The sequence below is a fragment of the Mesocricetus auratus genome, unplaced genomic scaffold, assembly GCF_017639785.1.
Source record: "Mesocricetus auratus isolate SY011 unplaced genomic scaffold, BCM_Maur_2.0 Super-Scaffold_100018, whole genome shotgun sequence".
Classification (NCBI taxonomy): Eukaryota; Metazoa; Chordata; class Mammalia; order Rodentia; family Cricetidae; genus Mesocricetus; species Mesocricetus auratus.
The window spans coordinates 27,487,852-27,510,574 of record NW_024429199.1 but is presented as its reverse complement, the minus strand read 5'-3'; the positions used below and the strand labels follow the sequence as shown (position 1 = coordinate 27,510,574).

Genomic DNA, 22,723 nt, shown 5'->3' with positions numbered 1-22,723 from the left:
CTGGGGTGTCCACAGGTGTGCGTGCCGCGCTGGCGGCGATCGGGTGGGACTGCCAGCGGCGGGAGGGACAGGCACGCCCACCGTGGCGGTGAGCCCAGGGCTGGCCTGAGCTCCGCAGCCCGGGTGACCCGGCAGGTCGGGGCGGCGCGCTCTGAGTCACCGGAATCTAGGTGTGGCCCGCTCGCCGCGCCCCCGCCGCCAGCCCGGGGCCGCGTCCTCGCGGGAGCCGCCTCTTCCTTTAGTCGCGGTGTCCGCGCTCGCGGGGCCACTCTCCGCCGCCGCCACCCGTGCCCCTCGCTCCTCCGCTCCGCGCCGCCACCGACGACATGCTGCGCTGCGGCCTGGCCTGCGAGCGCTGCAGGTGGATCCTGCCCCTACTGCTGCTCAGCGCCATCGCCTTCGACATCATCGCGCTGTCCGGCCGCGGCTGGCTGCAGTCGAGCACCCACTTGCAGACGTCCTCGCTCTGGTGGCGATGCTTCGACGAGGGCGGCGGCAGCGGCTCCTACGATGATGGCTGCCAGAGCCTCATGGAATATGGTGAGTGGCCGCCACCTCCGGGAAGCCCTCGGGAGCCGCACCTGTGGCAGCCGCTGGGGCCTGTCCTATAGAGGTCAGGGGTAGTGGCTGCTTCAAAAGTCCGCCCAGCAGAGCTCAAACGCCAAAATCTGGCTTGAGTCAAATGAAGCAGCAGTTTGGGGTGACCCAAATCAGACTCAAACCTGAAAGCGCTATTAGCCCAACTCATTTAAAAATAAGGTTTGTCAGTCACCTGCGCAAGCGGATCAGAAAGTAAACGTTAAAATAACGTGCCAGGGGTGGATTCATTCGTTTCACTTCATGTAACTTAAACTTTTTTATTCTTCATGAGAAAGTCTTTTCAGGCAAAGTTGGAGCAGTTACGGATTCAATAGATACCTCAGGATCTTAGTGTCGAGCTCGTTCGTGTTCACTCTTGTTCTGAGGAAGTGTGACTGTTGAGGATCTTTATCTGAATCTGATTTAGAATCCGAGAAGTAAACACTGCACTCCAGTGGAGTGGTGTTGGCACTTTTAACACATGGCGGGTGGCCTCCATTGGCCTCTGCCGGTGTGCCTGTGCCGGGGGATCCCCGGTACTTGTTTTAACAGTCAGCAGCAGTTCTGGGGAAAAAGCATTCTTCTTCCTCAAGTGGATGTCCCTCGTGTTTAGGGTGCATGCAGTAGTGACGGGCTGTGTGTGCCAAGCAAGGGCTACTATAGCCAAAGCTTTAGCAATCAGCTTTATCCTTCTAAGCAGGAAGGAGCGAGTCACCTTTTCCCCATTCATTTTCTAGTTTCATCTTAACTTGACCCTTTTCCTGTAGCAGCCCACCCAGGCCTTCTACCAAGTACTGTTTGCCTTGGGTTCCTCATGTAGCTTATTCTCTCTGGAGGAACTTCCCCAGACAAGGAGGCAGGTAATAAAATGAGAAGACCAGCATTCCTGCTTTCCTTACTGCTTGTAAAGACAAAGACACAAACAACCTGGCCTGCAGAAGTTCCTGTTGCTACAAATCTTTTAGGCCCTTACAGGGAATGTGTTGCTTTGGTATGAATGCATTCAAACTCAGTCTCTTTCAGGGGACTTAAGAGGTGTGTGTGGAGGTTTTTAAAATAGACTTTGTTAATTATAGCTCACTCCAAGGCTGATAGAGCCCCCCCCAAAGAGTTTTCAGTAGTGGAATTCAGCTTGCAGAGGCAGGACCGGCATTCTTGCTGGGACATGATTTGGCCTGCAGGGCTGTCTTGAGAAACACACACAGTGCGGTTTCCATGTTTCTTGCCTTGTAAGGTGAGCTCATCTCTTAGGGTGTGCCTGCTAGAACCTCAGGCTGATGATGCACTACTATGTGAATCAAAGGGAAAAGGCAAGTTTTGTTTCTGGTTTGTTTAACTATGAGTCTGGGGCATTAACTTATTTTTCTGCTATAAGCAAACACACCTCCAGTGTATAGTTCGCTTCAGTTTGCCATAGAAACCAACCTTGGAAAACCTTAGTTTCCCAAAGGAATCTTGAAAAATCGGTTAGTACTTTCATGATGCAGTGCCTGGTTTTAACTGATAGGCGATAGGTGTTAAAACTATCCAACACCTCAGGGGAGTTTCTCTGTCACCTTTGCAGAGGTGAGTAAGTGCCCACAATGTGGTAGACAGCTCTTGCTCAGTGAAGATTGGCCTTTCTTGTCAGGCTGAGGAAGGAGACAAGATGACAGGTGAAGCCACCTGCAATGTCCCCATTTCCGCGTTATAGACAGAGATGAGTTAAAATATGAACTGCTAATTAGTTAACAGCATGACTGTAAAAACTGTAGGGTGATTATCTTGGCAGCCGAGAACTCTATAGATCTCCAAAGAGCTTCAATGGGACCTTGCTGAAAACAGTATGCTTTCAGGAGCTCACACCATGTGGAATGTAGGCACTTTCACAGTGTAGGAGTGCTGCATTTGGTATGGCAAGCAAGGTGGATGGGCCTGTTTAAAAACCCATATGCCTCTTCCTCTAAAATGCTTCTTAATGGCACTAGAAAATAACGTTTATTTGAAGCTCTTAACAAAACAGAGCCTTCATGATAAAGTATTTGATGACCATGCTTGCTGAGTGATAGTCATAACACTAATACATTTATTTTGGTTGTAAGAACGGATTATTGGCGATGCTGACAATAATACTAAAGATCACATGTTTTATAACTTTTTAGGAATAAATGAATATATAGCAATATTATATTCTTCATTATTGTTAAATTTTCAAGAATTATAGATTACAACGTCCTCTCATTTTGTTTCTAAATAAATAAACAAGCCAAGTTAGACCCTGAATATTTTGTGATGGTGGCAGCTAAATTGACATTTATCTTACAAATAGTTGTTTGAATTAAATGTTTTGGTTTATATTTGTCAGGAAGATGAGAATCTAAATTTACGATTAAAATGATTATCTGAGTTTCTCCTGGAAGCCCAACTCAGAATAAAACTTCACTGAGTATACATACAGTGCTTTTGTAATGCACTCTTTAGAGACTATTTCCACAGGGAGGTATTTTATACTTCAGCTCGCTGACTTCAGATCCCAGGCAAGCTCTGGCTTGTCAGGGTGGAGGACATGGGGATGAGCTATGTTCCAGAGGAGGCAGGGTGGTGCGAAGTCAGTGCCTGGAACTGACACTCTGAAGTACGAACCTCATTTTTACCAAAGATAACCCTTGCATCCCTGAGTGTGCACCCAGTGTTTCCCTTAGATACCACTTTCCCCAAAGTCAAAGAATCAGACTCTCCTATGAGATGTTAATGATCTTAAGCACCCTGGTTCATAAAAGTGCAGGACATAAGAAAAATAAGTTTGAACCAGCCATTCGCGTTAGACTAAATTCACCAGAAAAGCCTTCATTCTGAGATGATGCTCTTGCAGCTTTGGGGGTAATGTGCTGGGATGGGAGGGGTGGGGAAGTATGCTGGTGGGAGGGGGTAGGAGGCAAGCTGTTGGTGTTTTATGAAGTTAGATTAGCAGATAGATTTCATGTGCCTGTATGTACGCATGTTCACATTCTTAACAGTAAATTGAAGAGTCCCCCACTCCTTTGATGGAGTAACTTTAAAATGCACACTGATGTGTAAACCCTCTGTGTTTAATACCCATGGCACTGGCTAGTCTGCTGTCCGTCTGTTCTAGTAGCACCCCAGAGAACCTCAGTGCCTTGGGAGGGACTCCCGTTTGGCTCTGCCCCTAATAACACAGACTTCTGATCCTGTGGGATTAGACAGGAATTAAGGTGCTGGAGTTCCAGTTTTCGACAAAGCCCCATAATTAGTACCCATGACCAAGCTGTTTCCACACAACTATTTTGGTTCGTTTGGTCCACATGTAAAATCTATGAAGAATATACCAAATCCACGGGAAGCACTGATTTGGAGGTGGGGTGGAAAATCTATAGGTTTCCAAAACACTCACTTACAGATCAGGAATATCAGCAATATTTTCTCTTTTCCTTGGTTTCTTTCAAAGCATAGCACGTAGAAAACACACTTACGACATGCTCAGAATACATCCATGAAACAGCAAAGCGCTCTTCCTATGCAGAAACAAAGCAAACAAACAATTCCTACCCAGGAACGCTGTTTACTGGAGCCCTGCCTGCCTTTGTCCTGTCAGCCCAGAATGGTGGTAAAGTTTGGTGTGTAAAGTAGGAATGAAGGACCAACTTGCTCAGAACTGACAAGGATGCACTCGGCCTGCAAAGAGCTGTGAGCTATCAAATCACCAATGAGGAATGTTTTTTCCTCGGCGTTGGTAGCTGAGATGCAGTTGAATCATAGTATAATAGAAAAGAGAAATAGTTCCCAGAGACTTGTGTACATTATAGATATTACATGAGCAGCTCCTGGGCAGCTAAGTGAGATCAAAGGCGCCTGGACCACAGGTGTTTTAGCTTTTTAAAAAGCGTACATAGTGAGAAAGGGGGGCTGGAGCCTGCCTGGCCGACAGCACCCTTCTCAGACTGAACATTGTGTCTTGAGTCTTCTGCTCAGACCTGGTGAGCGCAGCCTCTCCATCCTAAAATAAAACCGCCTTTGACCTCAGAAGGTGTGCTGTCTTGCTTGGAGAAGTCTGTCCTGTATCACTAGGATCTTTAAAACCATGCCAAGATTTCAGTCTAAATGGTAGTTAAATGATTGAGTGTGGGTTTTGCCATGCAGCAAGGAGCAGGTTTTACGTGTTTTATGACTGGAGTGGCTTTTCTCAAGAGAAAATGTTGCTCAATTTGCCATTTGGATTTTCTTTAGACTCAGCAGTTTAAGTAAAGAAGACATTAGCTAATGGATCTAATAAGGAAAGCACCCCAGATGGTCCATTTGAAGTGCATGTTCACCCGTTGGTGTCAGATATGTATATTATTAGGTTGCTATTTCTTTTATGTAATTCTTTCCACGACCCAGAAATTAAGTGTGAGTGACACTACAGCTAAACATCAGAGGAAGAAGTCACAGCAGTCTGTGTTACTCTAGTTGTCCTCAGATGAACAGGTGAGATGAATATGGCAAGATTACACACAACTCATTTAGCTAGCTTTCACCGCAGCCAGTGATCATGGCAGTTCAGTTATTGAAATATGTTCCTTGTTAGGAAATGTTTCTGCTCTTAATTAAAATCAAATGCTGCTATCTGATGTACTGTTGTGTGTTTACATTCTCTGTGTGCTAGCCTTTCCTGACTTCACAGAGGGAAAGTATGTTTTGCTTTTTTTTAATATAACGATTATTGAAATCAATGGTTGTCAGTCGCTATATAAACAAAAAAACCAAACAGCTATGAGCTTTTGGGGGTAGCATTGCTTCCGTTTTAATAAAGCTTAGTCATCTACATTCTTATTCTCAGTCTTCAGGATGCTTACAGAGAAGGGGAATGGCAGAGAATAATGACAGGGGCAGGAGAAGGAACAATATTATATTTTTGTCTCATACACAGAGTCTAGATTTGATCCTGCCACCAGCCGTTCAAGCCTTGACCCAGGAGGTCTAGAGCCAGGCCTCCAAATCAGCATTTTAATAAACACCATTACTTAATATACTTAAGAAGATCTGATCAATTAAATTGTCTCCCAAAGCGTAGTCCTTTCTCATTTAAAAAATTTCCTTACACAAAAGACAAGACAAAAATGAGGAAAGAGACACTGAATTGTGTGTTGCAGCTTGGGCTTCATCCATGTATTTTTTTTAAATAAAATATTATTCTGTTAACCTCCCCCTAAAAACCTCTCACTGATCCAACAAGAAGAATAAGACTTGGGGAAAAGCTGTCAAGCTGGGTCCCACCTCCCTTGTCCCCACTGCTGAGGGGTCATTTGTGGGCAAACATGGTATTGGAAGACATATAAAGATGTTTGTTCTCCCTACTCATTTGTTATGCCCAGCCAGTCATGCCCCTGAGGAGGCCCTTCAGGGCACAAGGCAGACAGAGAAGGGAGTGAATGGGGAGCTTAGCCCACATTTATCTGTAGCAGATAAGGATAGGGAACTGGGTGATAGATGTCTTTAGAGATACTACAGAACCTTGCAAGTGTAGAAGGAGGTGAAAATCTGAGGTCCTGGCAGATGTTACGGAAACAGGAGAGGAACTTTTTGAATGGGGGGAAGGTGGGGCGCTGAGGAATTACCAGAGGATGATTTGCACATGGGTGCTCACCGGCACGACTTGCAGCCAGGTGATTTTAGGCTGAGTTCACGGCTCAGGGGACTGGCACATGGCCAGCGGGCAGATCATCCATGAGCACCAGCTGCCTCTAAAGCTCTTGCTTTTCACGAGTCGTTGTTTGACTCTGAGCACTGAAATGACCAGGCATATAGTGAGTGTGTTGTTAGCTATGCTGTGCTTTAGTAAGAAATAGAACCCAGGGAAGGGGCACTTAGCTCCCCTGTAAATTTCAATGAAGAGTGAAGTAAAAGCATGCGCAGATGGGTGGGTAAGCAAAACCTGGGATAGGAGTACAATAAAATGCCAAGCTGCAAAAGAATGTGCTAATTCATACTATAAAATGGCTCATCTTTAAAAAGCACTTTATTTGGTGAAAGAAGCCAGTCACACGTAGTCATGGAGTGTAAGATTCCATTAGTGGGGAATATCTAGAATGCGCAAATTAGGAAGACAGATTAGTGGTTGGCAAAACCTAGCGAGGGACAGAAGGGAGAGTGACTACAGATGGTATGTGACTTCCTTCGGGAATAATGAAAATATTCTTGACTTGTTAATGGTGACAGTAACACAGCTCTCTGGATATAGTACAGCCAACACAAAACCGGTACCCAACCATGGTATCAGGCACATCTTTTTAAACGTGTGTATTGAACTCAGACAGGCTATGTTTTTGCCATCTGTGTGTCCCCTCACTTCCAGAGTCTATCATTACTTCTAAACTGGAAATGAGGGTGGTGTGAGCCTTCAGAAATCATTCTTTGGAACTGGTGCGTACGCGAGTGCTAATTGCTAGCTGCGGGTGTCAGGTTATATGGGAAGAGATGAGGAGTCAATGCAAGTTGAAGGATAGGGGTTATTGAATGGTTTGAGCTTGGCTGGTGGATCTCATTTCTGCACTTACGGAACAGAAAGGCACAGGGCTAGGACTGCCCCGAGTAGGCCTTCAAACCTAGAAGTCAGTTTCTGTGTCACCCCAATTCTTTTTAAGATCAAGGCCAATAATGACAAACTTTTGTGAATGAAGCCAGACATTAATAGAAACTAAGTTAACAATCCTCTTAGGAGACACATTTCTCAAAGAGTGTGTAACTTGAATCGTTCAGTGTGAAGAGTGTTTATCATGGTCATGTTGTGTTCCTATCTGGGTGAGCTTTTAAGACTGGAAATTCTGCCAAGAAGCTGAATATGCATTTTAGAGATGTAAGCATTTGCCCCCAAAACTTAGGGGAATGAAACATGTTAATTCTCTCTGCATGAATCACCCAGTTTCCCCTTGGACAGGGGGAGATTCCCAACCCCTTCACAAAGCAAAAGAAAATCCCTCCCCTCCACAGAAACTGTCCTGGGGTTGGGGGTCAGAGGATTTGACTAGCATTTTGGGACTTGGCATGGCTGTCTTACCAGTGTCTGTGTCTCCTCCTGCAGCGTGGGGACGAGCGGCTGCCGCCACACTCTTCTGCGGCTTCATCATCCTTGTCATCTGTTTCATCCTCTCCTTCTTCGCCCTGTGCGGACCCCAGATGCTCATTTTCCTGAGAGTTATCGGAGGCCTCCTAGCCCTGGCTGGTAAGACAGAGCGACAGCAGATCCTCATTTGTCATCAGTGGCCGTGGGGAGAAATTTCTAGTCCATCTCTGTGGATGTCCATGGAAGACCTCTGGCAGTTATGTTTTCCGATTTGTCCTTGGAAATGGGTCACCAGGGGCACAAGTGTCAGAGGACAGCTGTATTTTAGGAATCTGAGTCACTTTACCTCTGTGCCTCAGATGCTCTTCTCTGAATTCAAATGACAGGAGTTGTCCTCTGTACATTTCTGTCTCTTAAGTATCCCCATCCACTGAAACCTGCCCCAGAGATGAGGGCTGTGTCTGTTTTCAAAGTACAGTAACCTCCAGAGTGGTCACTGATCCTGGCCTCCTGTAAGCTCCATCCTGAAGGGACCTAAATGTCCCTGAACTACTTTACTTGTTGAAGGAACTTTGTGATCTGGTGACAAGGTGGGATAGACCTCGAATCTGCAACATGAACGTGACTCCGGCGTAGGTGACACAATGACTTGGCAGGACATAGGCAGATAGAACCCAGGGCACACCTTTATTAATAGAATGCAAGATCCTGCCTGGGCCTTTAGGAGTAAGGACCATTTGAAGTTCCTGGCAAATACTTGTCAAAGGAACATGATCCCAGCTACCAGTCAGATTCAGAAGTGAAACTGAGTCGCTGGAGAGGTGGCTCAAGCAGTTAAGAGCTCTGGCTCCTCTTCTGGAGAACAGAGGTTCAATTCCCAGCACCCACACGTTGGATCACAACCTTCTGTAACTCCAGTTCCAGAGGGTTCAATGCCCCTTCTGGTTTCCATGACACTGAATGCATGTGGTATGCAATTAGTCATGCAGGCAAAACACCTGTAAAATTGAAAGAAGGTTGCAAAATAAAAAGTAGCAAAACTGGGTTTTCGGAGACCAAAGAAAGTGTTGGTTGATAGCTTATTTCTCAAGACACCAACCAAGGACCAGAAAGAAACCAGGGAAGAACTCCAGCCATGAACTGGGAGAGACAATCTGTGTAGCCAGCACTGGAAGCAGGCCAGGATGTCCTGTGACTACATGGGTCCCGTAAAATCAAGCATGTGCCAGGAGAATGATGGCAGTGCCATGTTATGAGAGGAAGAGAGGGAATAGGAATGGGAGGGGGCATGGGAAGAAGGGAAGAAAGAGAGGGGAAATCGGAGTAAGAGAGGAAGGAGAGGAGGGAGGAAGTGAAGAGAAGCAGGAAAGCACTTTAGTGTCTATCTGTGGTGTTCTAGAGAGAATGTGAGATGGAGGAGCAATGGTGAGGATGAGTAATCCAGATAGGTACTCACCTCATTCACAACGAGTGCACTTGTTTCTACCCGGAGCCTCTGTGTGACACCACTTGGTTCCAGGGATCTCTTCCACTAAGTAGCCAGTCATCTGGTTTGTTAGATACCTCTAGTCACTAAGCATCCTTTTAGAGGCACCATCAGTTAAAGGAGGAAACGTGTCACACGTTGTCACCGTGTGTCCTAGCTGGCTGTGATACTATTACAAACCTTACAAATTAGACTTGGTCAGAAAGTGAAGCCAGAGCAGGAGTTCAGACAGGAACTGGAGGTAGGAACTAAGGCAGAAATCATGGACGAACACTGCTTACTGGTTTTCTCAGTGCTCAGCTGCCCTTGGGAGGCCCCGACACTGGGCCTTTCCATATCAGTCATTAATCAAGAAAATGCCTCACAGACATGCTCACAGGCCAATCAGACAAAGACATTTCTTTCGCTGAGGCTCCCTCCTCCCTAGGAGATTCTGGCTTGTGTTGAGTAGGCAAACACTAACCAGTACTCTGTGTTCATGTACTGGTTCATTTGAACCTCTGTGCATTCCTTCGTGTAGTTATTCATCTGTACCTTCATACTCTGAGCTTATCTGTCCTTCCCTTTAGCTGTGTTTCAGATCATCTCCCTGGTCATCTACCCAGTGAAGTACACACAAACCTTTTCCCTCCATGAAAACCCGGCTGTCAATTACATCTATAACTGGGCCTATGGCTTCGGATGGGCGGCCACCATCATCTTGATTGGCTGTTCCTTCTTCTTCTGCTGCCTCCCCAACTATGAAGATGATCTTCTGGGCAGTGCCAAGCCCAGGTACTTCTACTCATCTGCCTAAAGTTGGAGCGAGACCCCAAGAGTAGCCTTGCTGCAAGATGGGTCCTGAGGAGGAAACTGCTCTCCAAGTCACAAGGAACCTATATTCGGGCAGTGTTCATAGGATCAGAAATGCTGGAATAAATGCTAAAGAAAATGCTTCGTAAATAGTGTTAAGTTTTATGTCCTGTGTATGTAAAAAAGACTTGCTTCTGTTTGCTAATTATACAATAATTTCTCCTTATATCAAATCTTTATCATTTAAACTGCATTTGTTAAAGAGTGTGTGTGTATGTGTGTGAAACTTAAGGTGGAAAAGAGATGGCTTCTGAGACCTAATTATCTGACCAAGCTTTTGTTTTCCATGGTATGACGGATTGTTTCTACTAAGGGCTAAGGAGAAGAGGAGCTACTGATAAAAAAAAATTTCAGTGGCCAAATAGTCTAAAAATGAATGCAAAGAACAAAACAGACTTTTTTGAGGTTTTAGATACATAGAGAGCACAATGCCTTCCTGAATGACATCACTTGTGAGAATTGCTAGTCAGTGCTTTGAACAATTTCTGTCTCGCTAAGCTTTGCGTTGACTTGCTGTGACATGTGGGAAAGTGTTCTAATATGGCCAAAGCAAGTTACAACAGTCAGGCCACTGTCACTACTGAAAATGCTGTAATGAAATTCCCTCCTTTAACGGAATGTAGAGGGGTAGGGTATGGGAAAAAGTCATATTATATCTGTACAGTTTTGTGTCTCAATGTTCAGAACCAGCATGGATGGGATAGGAGGGTGGACTAGGCCTAGTTCATCCTGATTGGTGAATGTGATGAGGTCAGGTAGGAAGGCATAGGAGAGTCACCACTGTCACATCAGTGCCCATCAAACATCCCAAGGAGAAGAAATGTCAGGTCGCCATCTCAGTCCTAACTGGTTTCTACTGACAGACAGCTAGAATAGATTTTAACTGTAACAGAAACCTAAGTATAATTAAAAACCTGGTCTTCCTTGGTAAACAGACTTAAAATGTCTGATATAATACATCCAACTGGAGAATTCAGGAATTAGTTCCTCTGCATAGATATTGTATGGGCTATTGTTATTTTTACCATTTGTACTTACCTAATGGAAACTAGCTTCTTTTATACAGCAGATCACTATTTTGTAAGTTGTGGCAAAGGCAATTGAGGTCTTCATTTCCAGCTTCCCCCAATAAACCAGGTGTTCAAATCCTGTGTCTGCTTTGTAGTTTGTCGCTGTTGTTTCTAACTTTCCATTTTGTGAGGGGAATTACAAATGCTTCAGTGGGTGAGAACAGTAGACAAAATGAAGCTTCATGTCTCACTTTTAAGGGTCTTGGTCTTGTTTAGGTATTCAATTACATTTAAAAAATTCATCCTACAACTTTAATCTTGTATACTGTGGTACATAAGGAACTCATTGTCATAAACTCTTGAAGTAGCTTTCATTGAACACAAATGTATTACATTATTAATTTGTGTTTGGGTTAAAAACAATCAGTTTGTTAGGCTTAAACTTAGATAATTTAGGATACTTGCCAAGTCAGTATCTCTCTGCCCAAACTTGTTTTGTCCCTTTTGTGCATCTTAGATTTGGGTTGACGCTTCCCCTCATCTCAATTATATTTTTTAATGTGTTAGCGAACTCTAAAAGTCTAATGTGTACTACCTCCTCAATGAGCAATACCATGTGTACAGACATCAAACAGTGTCCATCAAACTGTACCAACAGTGACTGACAGATTTACTGTTGGAAGGTTCAGATTCCCAGGATTCATCTGTGTGGGTTAGTTGAAGGGTCACTCATTTCCCTTCTCCTGGTTGTAAGCCAGGATTCATCTGTGTGGGTCCTCTTCCATCCAGGGAGTGGAGGTGGTAGTCACTGTTTTCCCTGCCCACCTTCCCACTCAAGTCTTTCCCCACCACTGGTTAGAAGTTAGCTCTACACAGTGCCTGTAAAGTGTGAGGCAGGGCAGCGGACTGGCCAGCAGAAGGGTAGAAACATTCTGCCTGCCTGCTTCTTTTGGCTGGCTGGTCCTTGGCAGTGAAGCTTCATCTTATGCCTTTTGATTTATGAGGTAAGTATTTCATCATAAATTTAATATGGTCTGGGTGATAATTTACACCATTTTTAAAAAATCTAACTTTTCTGTACCTGGTTTGGTATTTGATCTGGTATTTAGAGCTAAAATCTCCATCTGCCAAAATAATAGCATAGCTACTTCAAGAAAATAGTGGACATAGAAATGAAAAAACTTAAGTCTGTTGTACCAAGAATGACAGATTACGAACTTCTCCAGAACACACACTTTGAGTTTTGACCTATTTGACTTTCTTCTTCCCTTCCTCAACTGGTGACACACTGTATTTTAATGATAAATGGTTTAGGGGAAATACAAGTTAGAGGGGGCAGTGAGCTGATAAGACGTAAGTCTTTCTCCAGAAATACTAACACTGGTTGCAAAGGCACACTGAGTGTCGCTACTTTCTGAATGAAGGTCCTCCAGGTCTCAGAGGTTCTGAGTCCCCATGACAGATCTACTACAATAAACACAAGGAAAAGTCTCAAGAATTCTGGACTGACCTGACTGAGAAGCCACCTAGAGACAAAGAGTGCCTTGCCTGAGATTTCTCATGGCAAGGCTGGGGTAGTTTTCAGTTGCCTAATTATATTGAGTCCCCACCCTTTAAATAAGCAGTGTTAGGTTCTTGGACGATTATCCCATGAACATACTGTGAACAGCCATATGTGCTAAGTGCCACTTGCTATTGACTGTAACAAAGGGGCAATAGGTTGAGGTCCTTTGCTTTCCACATAGGTGTCTGTGCAGGCAGATTAATCCTAGCTCCGAAACCATACACTATGGATGGTCAGAATGGCCGTGAAATCCCATAGGAGACCAGAATCACAATTGGGCTGGGCTTCCTCTAAGTTGCTGAGGGACATTTCTATGAGTTTAATAAATGTGCGTGTTGAGAACCTGCCTTGCTTTCCAAGTTCTCCTGGAAGGACCCATGTGAGTCTGTCCCCCACTGTGGCTCTTGCTGGCTGCGCAGGTGTGGGCAGGTCATTTTCTCAATGTACATTTTCATATGTACAAGGAATTGAGCACAATTCTGTTCACAGGGGTTGCACAATTACTATTTAGTTAATTTACTCAAATGTTCTAGGGGAAGGGAAAAAGGCTAAAGTGAAATTGTGGTTTTTGGTGTTTTGTTTCAAATGCTTTTCTTGAGTAGACAGGGTAGTTAAAAATCACACTACTATGGTGGCAGGATTTTTTTAATTTGCTTATTTGTTTAATAAAAACTAAAATATTATTAAGATGAAACTTTCAACTATGGACTGAAAGCTTTGGATTCAAGGTGCTAGAGTAAAGTAATTCAGTGTATTTCTTCTAGAAGAACAGGAAAAAGCCACAGAAGAGACAGAAGAGTAAACCATATCTCAGGGAATAATCAATAATGAGAGGGTCCTTCTAGCTGACCATACATCTTTATCAAATTTCTAGAAAACGAAAATGGTGACGTTGTCCACAGCAGCAAACACATGCAAGAAACTTCAGTTTATTGGGAAGTGACAGCTGTGACTCTTGGTAAGAGCCAAAGAGATGCCAAGTGCCAAGTGTGGAGGTGGAGAGGAGAGACTGTGTAGGGGCGAGGTAGAATGAAAAAAGGAGGAGAGGGTGGAGGGCATGTGACCAAGTGACTTGTCTGTCCCTTGGGCCTCTGTTAGTTGGCCTGACCTAACACCCACTCCAAATTCTCAGAGTGGGAAGACAGTCCCCAGGTGTTTTACCATAGGTAAAACCCAAGGATACCAATCTGGCTAATTGGCGTACTCTATCATAAGGACTTCCCACATATTAACCATATAAATCCCCCTGGACTCTGCCCTGAGGACTACATTTTTCTTACCTGTTCTGAGAAGAAATAGAAACATGTCACTGGGTGAAGGCCAGACAGCTAGTAAAAAGCAGCAATGACAGTAATAACAAAAGAGTAGAGAATTCTGGGGCAGTGTTTAGTAGGGCGGGGACACCAAATTAGCATTGTGGGAGTGTGTACAAAACTGGCTTTCCTCCCCTTCAATTGCCAAGGCTCCCTTGATCTCTCCTGCTTCACACGAAAACATGGGGAGTCTACCTGGCTCCTATGTTTAGGGCCATGTGATAGAGAAGAGTGAAGGACCAGGTCTGGATGACAGCTGAGACTTCTGGGAATGGTGTGGCTGAGGAAAGCAGCTAAAGGATGTGACTGTAGGAGTGACACACCCAGGACCCCACCTGTGTGCCCACTGTAGCAGTTGAGAATGCTCTCTGTTAGAATGAGTGGTCATCATCCAGCTACCTTTTCAGAGCTCTCCTCTGTGACTGGACCATGTGAGTCACCACTTTGAAGTCTTACACATGTAGCCCCTTTTCCAAAATATCCCATGGGTGTGGTTGAAACTGGTGCACACCATCTTGACTGTCTTAAGTGTTAAGAAGGCACTTAAAGCTCCACTAAAGCTTCTGAATGATGTAATATATATATACATACATATACATATGCATGTAAAGGGGATTTTATATTTGTATATATATACATATATGTATATGTATATATATGTATATATAGCTTTTCTTAAGTGGCAATTTTGATATTATGTATTATCTGATCCTAACTGAAGTACAGTTTAGTTTTAGACATTAGAACCAGAACTATGCATAGACTACATAAAATGGTATGTTTTAATTATCATCTAAGGAGTGCTACGAAGTTTATGTTGCAGAAAACACATCTTATGAACACAGGGTAGCCGTGTAGATGAAATGGAGGACATAAATATAGTTGCATCACAGATGACCATTTTGGATTATTTACATCATAGAATATTCCTGATCAGAATTAGAAGCCTGGGGGGAAAGGTTGCTTTCATTTTCAAGTACATAATGTCAAAATCTTTTTGCATCCAAGTACTCAAGAAGAAAGAAAATGTGCAACCCATATATGGATGGTGTTCAGAGTCTTTGCTTTTTGATCTGAATTTTAGGGGAGCATAGCAAACTTGTTCCAGGGCATAGTATGCTGTTTCTAAATTTCATAATTCTGGGTGGCATCTGGGTGTGTGTGCTGTGGGTGTGGCAGGGAAGTGTAGAATGTACCTCAGGTGTGGGAAAAGACAGCCAAAAGGAGAAATCAAATGACACTCAAGCTCAGTCATGTTGACAATCTTCCTTTGGCATTGTCTGAGCTTCAGTGTTTTCTTTAAGAGCTCATTCTCTTTAGCCCTAGAAATAAGTGAGGAGAGAGAGACAGATACACAGAGATAAACAGACAGACAGAGATGGGCAGATACACACACACACACACACACACAGAGAGAGAGAGAGAGAGAGAGAGAGAGAGAGAGAGAGAGTTTGAAGGTAATTTTCTTATGAAGAAATGGAATCTTGTTGGTTTAAGTGCATAAGGGCGTCTCAACCATAATGAGTCATCACATAATCCTAGCAAATGGTTGTACAATGGTTTGCCCAGCCAGTTTTTCCAGTATAAAGACTCGTGATAATTGAACAACGATTAGCAACTGCTTTCAACTGGGTTGCTCTTAAGAAGGAACACTTACTTACAATAAAAATCCTGAACTTGATCGCTGAAAGTAAATTGGTGTGTGAGGCTTTGCAAGCAATTTCCACGTGCAAATTGGGTTTCAACGATCTCTACACTCTGTTCTGGGATATATTCTTACACTGAAATTTTTCTGTGAAAATCTGTGTTTCTGTATGCTACCCTGCCCAGCTTCTAAGGTCATGCAACATTTTAAGGCCCAAACCTTTCTCAAGAAAAGTGAAACAGAACAACAAAACAAAACAAAACAAAAAAACCCTCCCATCTAATTTTGTAGAAATACAAATTACTAAAGAGAAGCTGACACAGTTAGGGAGTGCTGGTGTTTGCTTGTTTTTTTTTAAACATTTTTAAAAATTTTAAATAGCTTGTTTTACATGTCAATCCCAGTTCCCTCTCCCTCCCCTCCTCCCGCACCCCCCCACCATCCCCCCATCCTCCCACCCTGTTGCCAATTCCTTCTGCATAGGGGATATCTAGAGTCTATCATTTCACTCAGGGTAGGGTCTAGGCACTTCCCTAAGAGTCCAGGCAGAGAGAGCATCCCTCTTTGTGTTATGGACACACGATGTCTGTTAGTATTCGAGGGCTAAACACTGATCCACTGCTCAGGACCCCATAGGTAGCCCAGGCCTCCTCATTGACTCTCACATTCAGGGGGTCTGGATCAGTCCCATGCTGGCCTCCCAGCTGTCAGTCTAGGGTCCAAGAGCTCTCCCCTGTTCGGATCAGCTGTCTCTGCTGGTTTTGCCAGCCCATTCTTTGCCAATTTGCTCTTCGCTCCTCTCTCTCTGTCGCTGGGTTCCTTGGGTTCTGGTGTTTGTTATCATTGGACTAATGACCACTCTTGAAGGTATCAGAATTTGGATACAACAAGATAAGAGATATCAGTATGATAAAACAAATTCTTAGCAGATCCCAAATGAAAACAAATGCCTCACACACATACACACTAGTCCGTTATGCACACAGGGTAGATGATGCCTGGACTCACTCTGTAATGATCTTCTTGGTAAAGTTTAGGAGAATGCAGTCATCCACCAAGAATACCTAAGGCCAGAGTCTGGGTTGACTTTTAGACAGCTGTGCAGACCCACCAGTGCAGTCATCCACCAAGAATACCTAAGGCTGGAGTCTGGGTGCCTTGCAGGCAACTGTGCAGCCCTCCCAGGGCAGCCAGACACCTCAGTGAAAGAGTCCACACTCCAAAGAGAAACCTCATTAGAGGTTTATGAAGTCGGTCAAACTTTCTTCTCCACTTAGCATTCTCTACTTGTCTCTTCCCAAATTCTCTCTGTGAACCCAAAAGCACTGATGTGAAGATTCAGTATGAGGGTGAGTAACCCTCTCTCATTCCATGTTTATAAGTTCAAACTCAAACTCATCACAAATCAAAGTAGAAGCAGAGTCAAATCTTATCCCTTGTCCTTTGTACACGACACAAGAATCCAGGAGAAGGTATTATTAAGGAAGGAAGAAAGGAAAAAGATTAACAAAGCTGGGCTTTGTGGTATAGGCACGTAATTCCAACTACTTGGAAAGCTGAAGCAGGGGGATTGCATGTTCAAGGCCTGCCTAGACTGCAGAGTGAGTAAGAACCAGCCAGAGTAGCTTAGCAAGATGCTGTCTTAAAGTCAATCAATCACATCAGCTTTACCATCACCATCATGAAAAAACTAGGGGTTATAGCTCAGTGGCAGAGCACCTCCCTAGCACATAACTGGCTCCAGGTATTATCAAAAAAGAAAGACCTGCCACGTGGAGACACTTGCAGTAGGTTTGGAACGAATAGGCTAATCTAAAGTTCCCACGGCAACTGGCTAGTGGCTGCCCCAGAGCCCTCGTGGTGTTCCTGGGACTCCACGGGTGGACGGATGAGTGTCTCTTTCGCTCTTGCTTGTTGGTGGCCTCTTCCTCCTTGTAAAGCAGAGTAGCTGACAACGGCCATTTCAGGACGAGAGCCTGCTTCCAACTCTGCTGTCTCCGCTGGTGTGGTGCTGAGCACTCTGTTCAGAATGTGAGCATTGCTCACACTGTTTCACTCAGCGTCTTTTGTACTTAGAACAATTTTCCAGAGGATCCTGTAGTCTGACAGCAGGTAGTCAGTCCAGAGAGGCCCTGCTGGGGCCCTGTGTTTATTTTGGTAACAGAAGCCCAATCCTTCCCCTCCACCTGGGTGTCAGTGAGTCATCACAGCATGGGGTAGAGCTGGCAGACAGGGTAGACAGAGCCTGTGTCTAACCTTCTAAAACGCAGTGTCTCTTGAAACTATGTTGGCATTGATCTAAGAAGCTCCATCACTGGCCAATGACAATTCCAAAGAGTGCTCATGTGGCTTATATTCAGTGCCAAGATGACAATTAGTCATAGGCAACAACTAATAGAAACCATTACTTTCTTTTGAATTCTCTAAGTGCCTACAAGATTCTGCAAAAAAAAAAAAAAAAAAAGAAAGAAAGAAAGAAAAGTCATGGTATGTAATTATGCTCTAGTATTTTCAGTACAAGAAGAACTATTAGGCTTTCCTTTCTTTAGAGGAATGAATACCAAAAGCTCTACCTCCTCCCAAATCCATAATCCATGCTCATAGATATTACTAAAAAGACTTGATGGGAAGCAGTAAAACAGCAGTAATATCTATGACTTTTACCACCACAGAAGTTCTTTACTATGTTATGTGTCAGACATGTTTCATTGGATACACTAAGTAGATTATTGTTCTCATTTTAGAGTTAGACATTGTGGCTTTCAAAGTAAATAATGAAACCATTGCTTAGAGCCAGGCAGATTTGATCCCAAAATAAATTATCTGACTGCTACATAAATAGTTTGGAAAATAAAGAGACAAAATCAGACTTAAAGGCTTTTTTATTTTTGTCTTTTTTAATCATACAAACTTTAGAACTGTTGATACAGATAGAAAAGGAAGACAGACCTGTAACTCTTGTTACTTAGAAGGTCTACTAAGAGGACTGCAAGTTTAAAACCTGCCCAGGTTATAGAGTGAGTTCACTCTGGGTAACTTAGCAATGCCCAGTCTCAAAATTAATAATCATAATTCCAATTACCATAGGGCTAGAGATATATCTTTTTGCTGGAGGATTTGTATAGGGTTTGCCAGGCCCTAGGTTCAATCCCCAGTATTGCCAAAAATAGAGAAAAATCAATGCCACGTGGCAGTTCATCAATTCCAGAACCGCTCAGAGCGTTTCTACTATCCCCTCATTCAGTGCTAAAGCAAAATACAAGTCATCAAGAGAATGTTCTGATACCTCCATTCATTTTTTTTTTGTGATTGTCGGTACTATGGGAACATTTCCAAGAAAGAGCGTGTTGATGTATCTGGGAAGTGCAAAGGAAGGACTGAGAGGAGAGCAGCATGGGAAAAGATAAGTCTGCACCTATAGTCTGGCCACTGCCGGGGGCAACAGGGACCACACGCCTGATGATCTCAGAGCTGTGTAGGAGGCACCTTGCACCGGCTCTGCTGAAGCATAGAGCTGACTTGTGTACACAGCAGCTTCCTTCCTTCTCTGCCAGACCTTGTTCTTTGGCGTTTCAATCCAGCATGCCTTGGCTGCCTTGTGTGCATGCTGAGTGAGCTCCCCTGAGGTAGGGTGAAGCCCTCAGGGCAAGAGGCAGAAGGACACTTGGGGTTGGAAGCACAAGGGTGTGCAGAAGTCATTTGTGGGAGTTGCAGGTGACAGCACTTGGGTGTGGAGACATGGGCAAGAGGGGAATGGAGTCTGAGGTCTCAACTACTTCTGGCTCTGCTGCCATCATCTCTACACCACACTGGTAGCTCCTCCTGGCTCCAAAGCAGCTAAGGAGTTTGTGAAGACGGCTATAGTCCCATAGCTACAGCTGGGCCAAGCTTTTAATTGACCTCTTGGGAACAGCATCTATAACCCCTGGTGATTAACATGGTCCGTTAATCCCAAGTGACAATTAACTCTGTCAGCCTGCTGGTCTACTTTCAGGAGACACTCCAAATGACCAGAGGCAGCAGCTATAACTAATGGAACAATTATTATGTCCCCTGGTTAAGGTATTTGTTTTATTTATGTTATTATGTTCCATGGTTAAAGTATTTCTTGCATGTATGTATGTATGTATGTATGCATGTATGTATGTATGTATGTATCTACCTATCTATCTATCTATCTATCAATCATCTAATTTATTGTTGTTGTTCTGGGGATCAAACTCAAGGCCTTGTGTATGGTCTGCAAACAATCTACTACCGAGCTTCATCCGTGGTCCTGGTTGAAATATTTCCATTATCCTTAGGGACCTAGACTTTTAATCTGACAGAACTTCCTATTAGAGAAAGACTATGCACCCCCACCTAAGACACTGTGAAGATGATACATGAGGCTGATCACCATCTCCAAATAGCTTTCTGTCAACCAACCCTATAGGCAGCTGAAGAGGATGCTTTGCCATTTCATCTGTTTGGTGGCCCCTGGAAAATATAGCTGTGGCTCCCATGGTTTTAAGTTCACCATCACATCCCAGAAGTTGTAATTTAAGGGTGTATACAGTGAATTATGTCAACCACTCAGGAAATCTTGAAGTCCTTAGATAATGGGACTTGTGAATATAGAGGAGATCATGCTCTATCTTTCTACTTAAGGTGTCAACTGAGTCAGAGAATGAAGTTGGCTTACTGTAGACACAAGTTTCTGTCCTACCTGGTCCTACAGCCATTTTGACCCAAATAAACACACAGAGGCTTATATTAATTATAAACTGTTTGGCTGATGGTCCAGACTTCTTATTGGCTAGCTCTCTCTTAATTATTAACCCATTTCTATTACTCTATGTATCTCCATGTGGTTTTGGCTTACAGGTGATGCCCAGGCCTCTTTTTTCCTCTGGAGCTATGTAGTGTCTTCCTGGCGACTCACTCTCTGCAGTCCTCTTCCCAGAATTCTTCTAGGCTGGTAGCCCCACCTATACTTCCTGACTGACTACATCCTGCCTGTTCATTGGTCAAAACAGCTTTACTCATCAACCAATAAGAGAAACATATATTCACAGCATACAGAAGGACATTCTCCCCATCAGCTTACAATAAATTAAATATTAATTATAATAATAGAAGATAATCAATATTATCCCCAATTAGGTTAATAAGAGAAAAGCTTACAAAGTTAAAATAATTTAAGAGCCCTTCTAAGGAAAGAAAGCCACAAAATGATGACAGACCCTAAATATTTTTCTACTAGGTTGAATAAAGAAGAGCAGCTGTGAATAAATTACTAAACTGCCTGGGAAGGCTAAGGGAAGGCCAAGATTATTTTAACAAGGTCTGTCTGTATGGGATTCTCTGGTCTCTGCCTTTGGAGGATTTATCCCCCTCCTGCTTCAGGGAGAACATCTCTCAGGTAAGTTTTCTGTTTTTAAGTTTTTTTTTCATTTTATGTATGCAGCTGCTCTGCCTGCATGTGCTTCTGTGTACCAAATGTGTGCCCATTGTCTGAAAAAGTCAGAAGAGGACATTTGTCCCATGGAACTAGACTTATGGGTAATTGTAAGTCTCCATGTGGATGTGGGGAACTAAACACAGGTCCTCTGGAAGAACAGTCAATGCTCTTGTCTGTTGAGCCATCTCTCCAACACCAACATGTACGGGGAAATTTAGTACTCTGCCATTAACCATGTGGCATATTAGAGGCACATACAGATGAGATAATAATAAAGCGGTTTACTACACCGATAACCACACTCACTTTAGGCATGATTAAAGATGTATATGTACATAGGCAATGAACTACGTCACTAGCCAGGCCCACTTTTGGGCATGGCTAGGGGCATATACAGAGGAAGGAATAAAAGACTAAGCAGCAGAACCTCTCGCTCTTTCTTCTGCTTCCAATTCAGCGGCAGAAAACTACTCGGCACATCTGGGTTGCTTGTTTTTCTCTTGTGAGTAATTTTTACAATAAATACTTACCTATACTGTTGATCGTTGCAGCATCACCAACAGATAAAATTTTATCCCATTTTTTCAAGAAGAAAGGAGAGATTGGAATGTCCTTCTTTCACAAGTACCTTCAACTGAAAAATACTAATATAAAAATAGTGTACTTTTTAGTGGTTTGTTCCCCTGAGTTTCACAGAGACACCAGCAGCAAGAAAGAGAAGCTGAGACCAGTGTCAATCCCGCGGGGCATGAATCATGGTATTCCCCAGTACCAAGAATGTGATATCATCAACTTGCCACCATTTGGGGGGGTCACAGGCATGTTGGGATATACCACAAGCTCAGTTTTAGGGGACGTAATAAAGTGAATATCATAGCACAGCAAATAACAGGTGTGGTGATTTTTATAGAATAAGAAAACAATAAATTTTGCCTTTTTTGTTGACTCTTCCTTTTTGCTAAAGTTTTCCCTTAAGGAGCTGCTCTTTGGAAAGTATTTTACCAATGGTAGAACTTTCCAAATTACAGCTAATCTTCTCAAATTCCACTGTTACCTTATCAACTGTGTCTTTGTAATATTCTAAGCCATTTGTTATTTCAAGAACTTCCACAATGTCTTCACCTGGAACAGGTTCTGACTCAAGAATCTACTTCTTTTGCTCCCCATAAAACACACGTTTTCTTCTCATGACTGACAGATTGTAGCAACTCTGTACCAGCTCCAAGCTACACTTCTATTTTATTTTTATGTTTTACATTAAACATAGAGTTTATTACAGGGTGGGAGAGTGAGAGGGAGTGAGAAGAGAAGAGACGAAGAGGGTAAGAGAAGAGAAGAGAGAAGAGAAAGCCCAAGCCCCACTTCTAATTCAAGGTCTTTTGCTGGTTGGAGCACATCTGAAGCTTTCCCTTCCACTGCAGTCGTGAACCTTTCGAACCCACAGAGAAGACTGGAAATCAGTGTTTTCCCAAAGTCTGTCAACACTGCTATTCTGACCTCTTCTTGTGTGTCACCAAAGTTCTTAATGACATAGAATTGTGAAACCACCTGGTTTTCAAATTCCTCTGCTCAGATTGATCTGGAAGTTACCACCCACAGCAGATATACTTATGTGAAGTACATTTCGTAAAAAACAGGGTTGGTGCCAGCAAGATGTCTCAGCAGACAAAGCAGCGTGCCACTAAGACCAGACAACCAGAGTTAGAGCTGCAGAAGCCACATGACAGAGGACAGAATCCCATTCTGAAAGTTGACCACACACACACACACACACACATACACACACACACAC

General features: G+C 43.5%; 1 protein-coding gene across 1 annotated transcript; it reads left to right on the top strand.

Annotated features, from left to right (window-relative positions):
• The first annotated feature begins 220 nt into the window (after positions 1-220).
• LOC101835121 (p53 apoptosis effector related to PMP22) lies at positions 221-11,102 on the top strand. Its single transcript, XM_005065841.4, has 3 exons — positions 221-540; positions 7,637-7,777; positions 9,674-11,102. The coding sequence occupies exons 1-3, from the start codon at positions 327-329 to the stop codon at positions 9,898-9,900; spliced, it is 582 nt and encodes a 193-aa protein (XP_005065898.1). The 5' UTR covers positions 221-326; the 3' UTR covers positions 9,901-11,102.
• Positions 11,103-22,723: the final 11,621 nt, after the last annotated feature.

Excerpts from the sequence above, each read along its gene's own strand:
- LOC101835121 (XM_005065841.4), top strand. The coding sequence starts at position 327 with ATGCTGCGCTGCGGCCTGGCCTGCGAGCGCTGCAGGTGGATCCTGCCC. Across the intron at positions 541-7,636 it reads CCAGAGCCTCATGGAATATG|CGTGGGGACGAGCGGCTGCC; the intron begins GTGAGTGGCCGC and ends CTCCTCCTGCAG. Across the intron at positions 7,778-9,673 it reads AGGCCTCCTAGCCCTGGCTG|CTGTGTTTCAGATCATCTCC; the intron begins GTAAGACAGAGC and ends CCTTCCCTTTAG.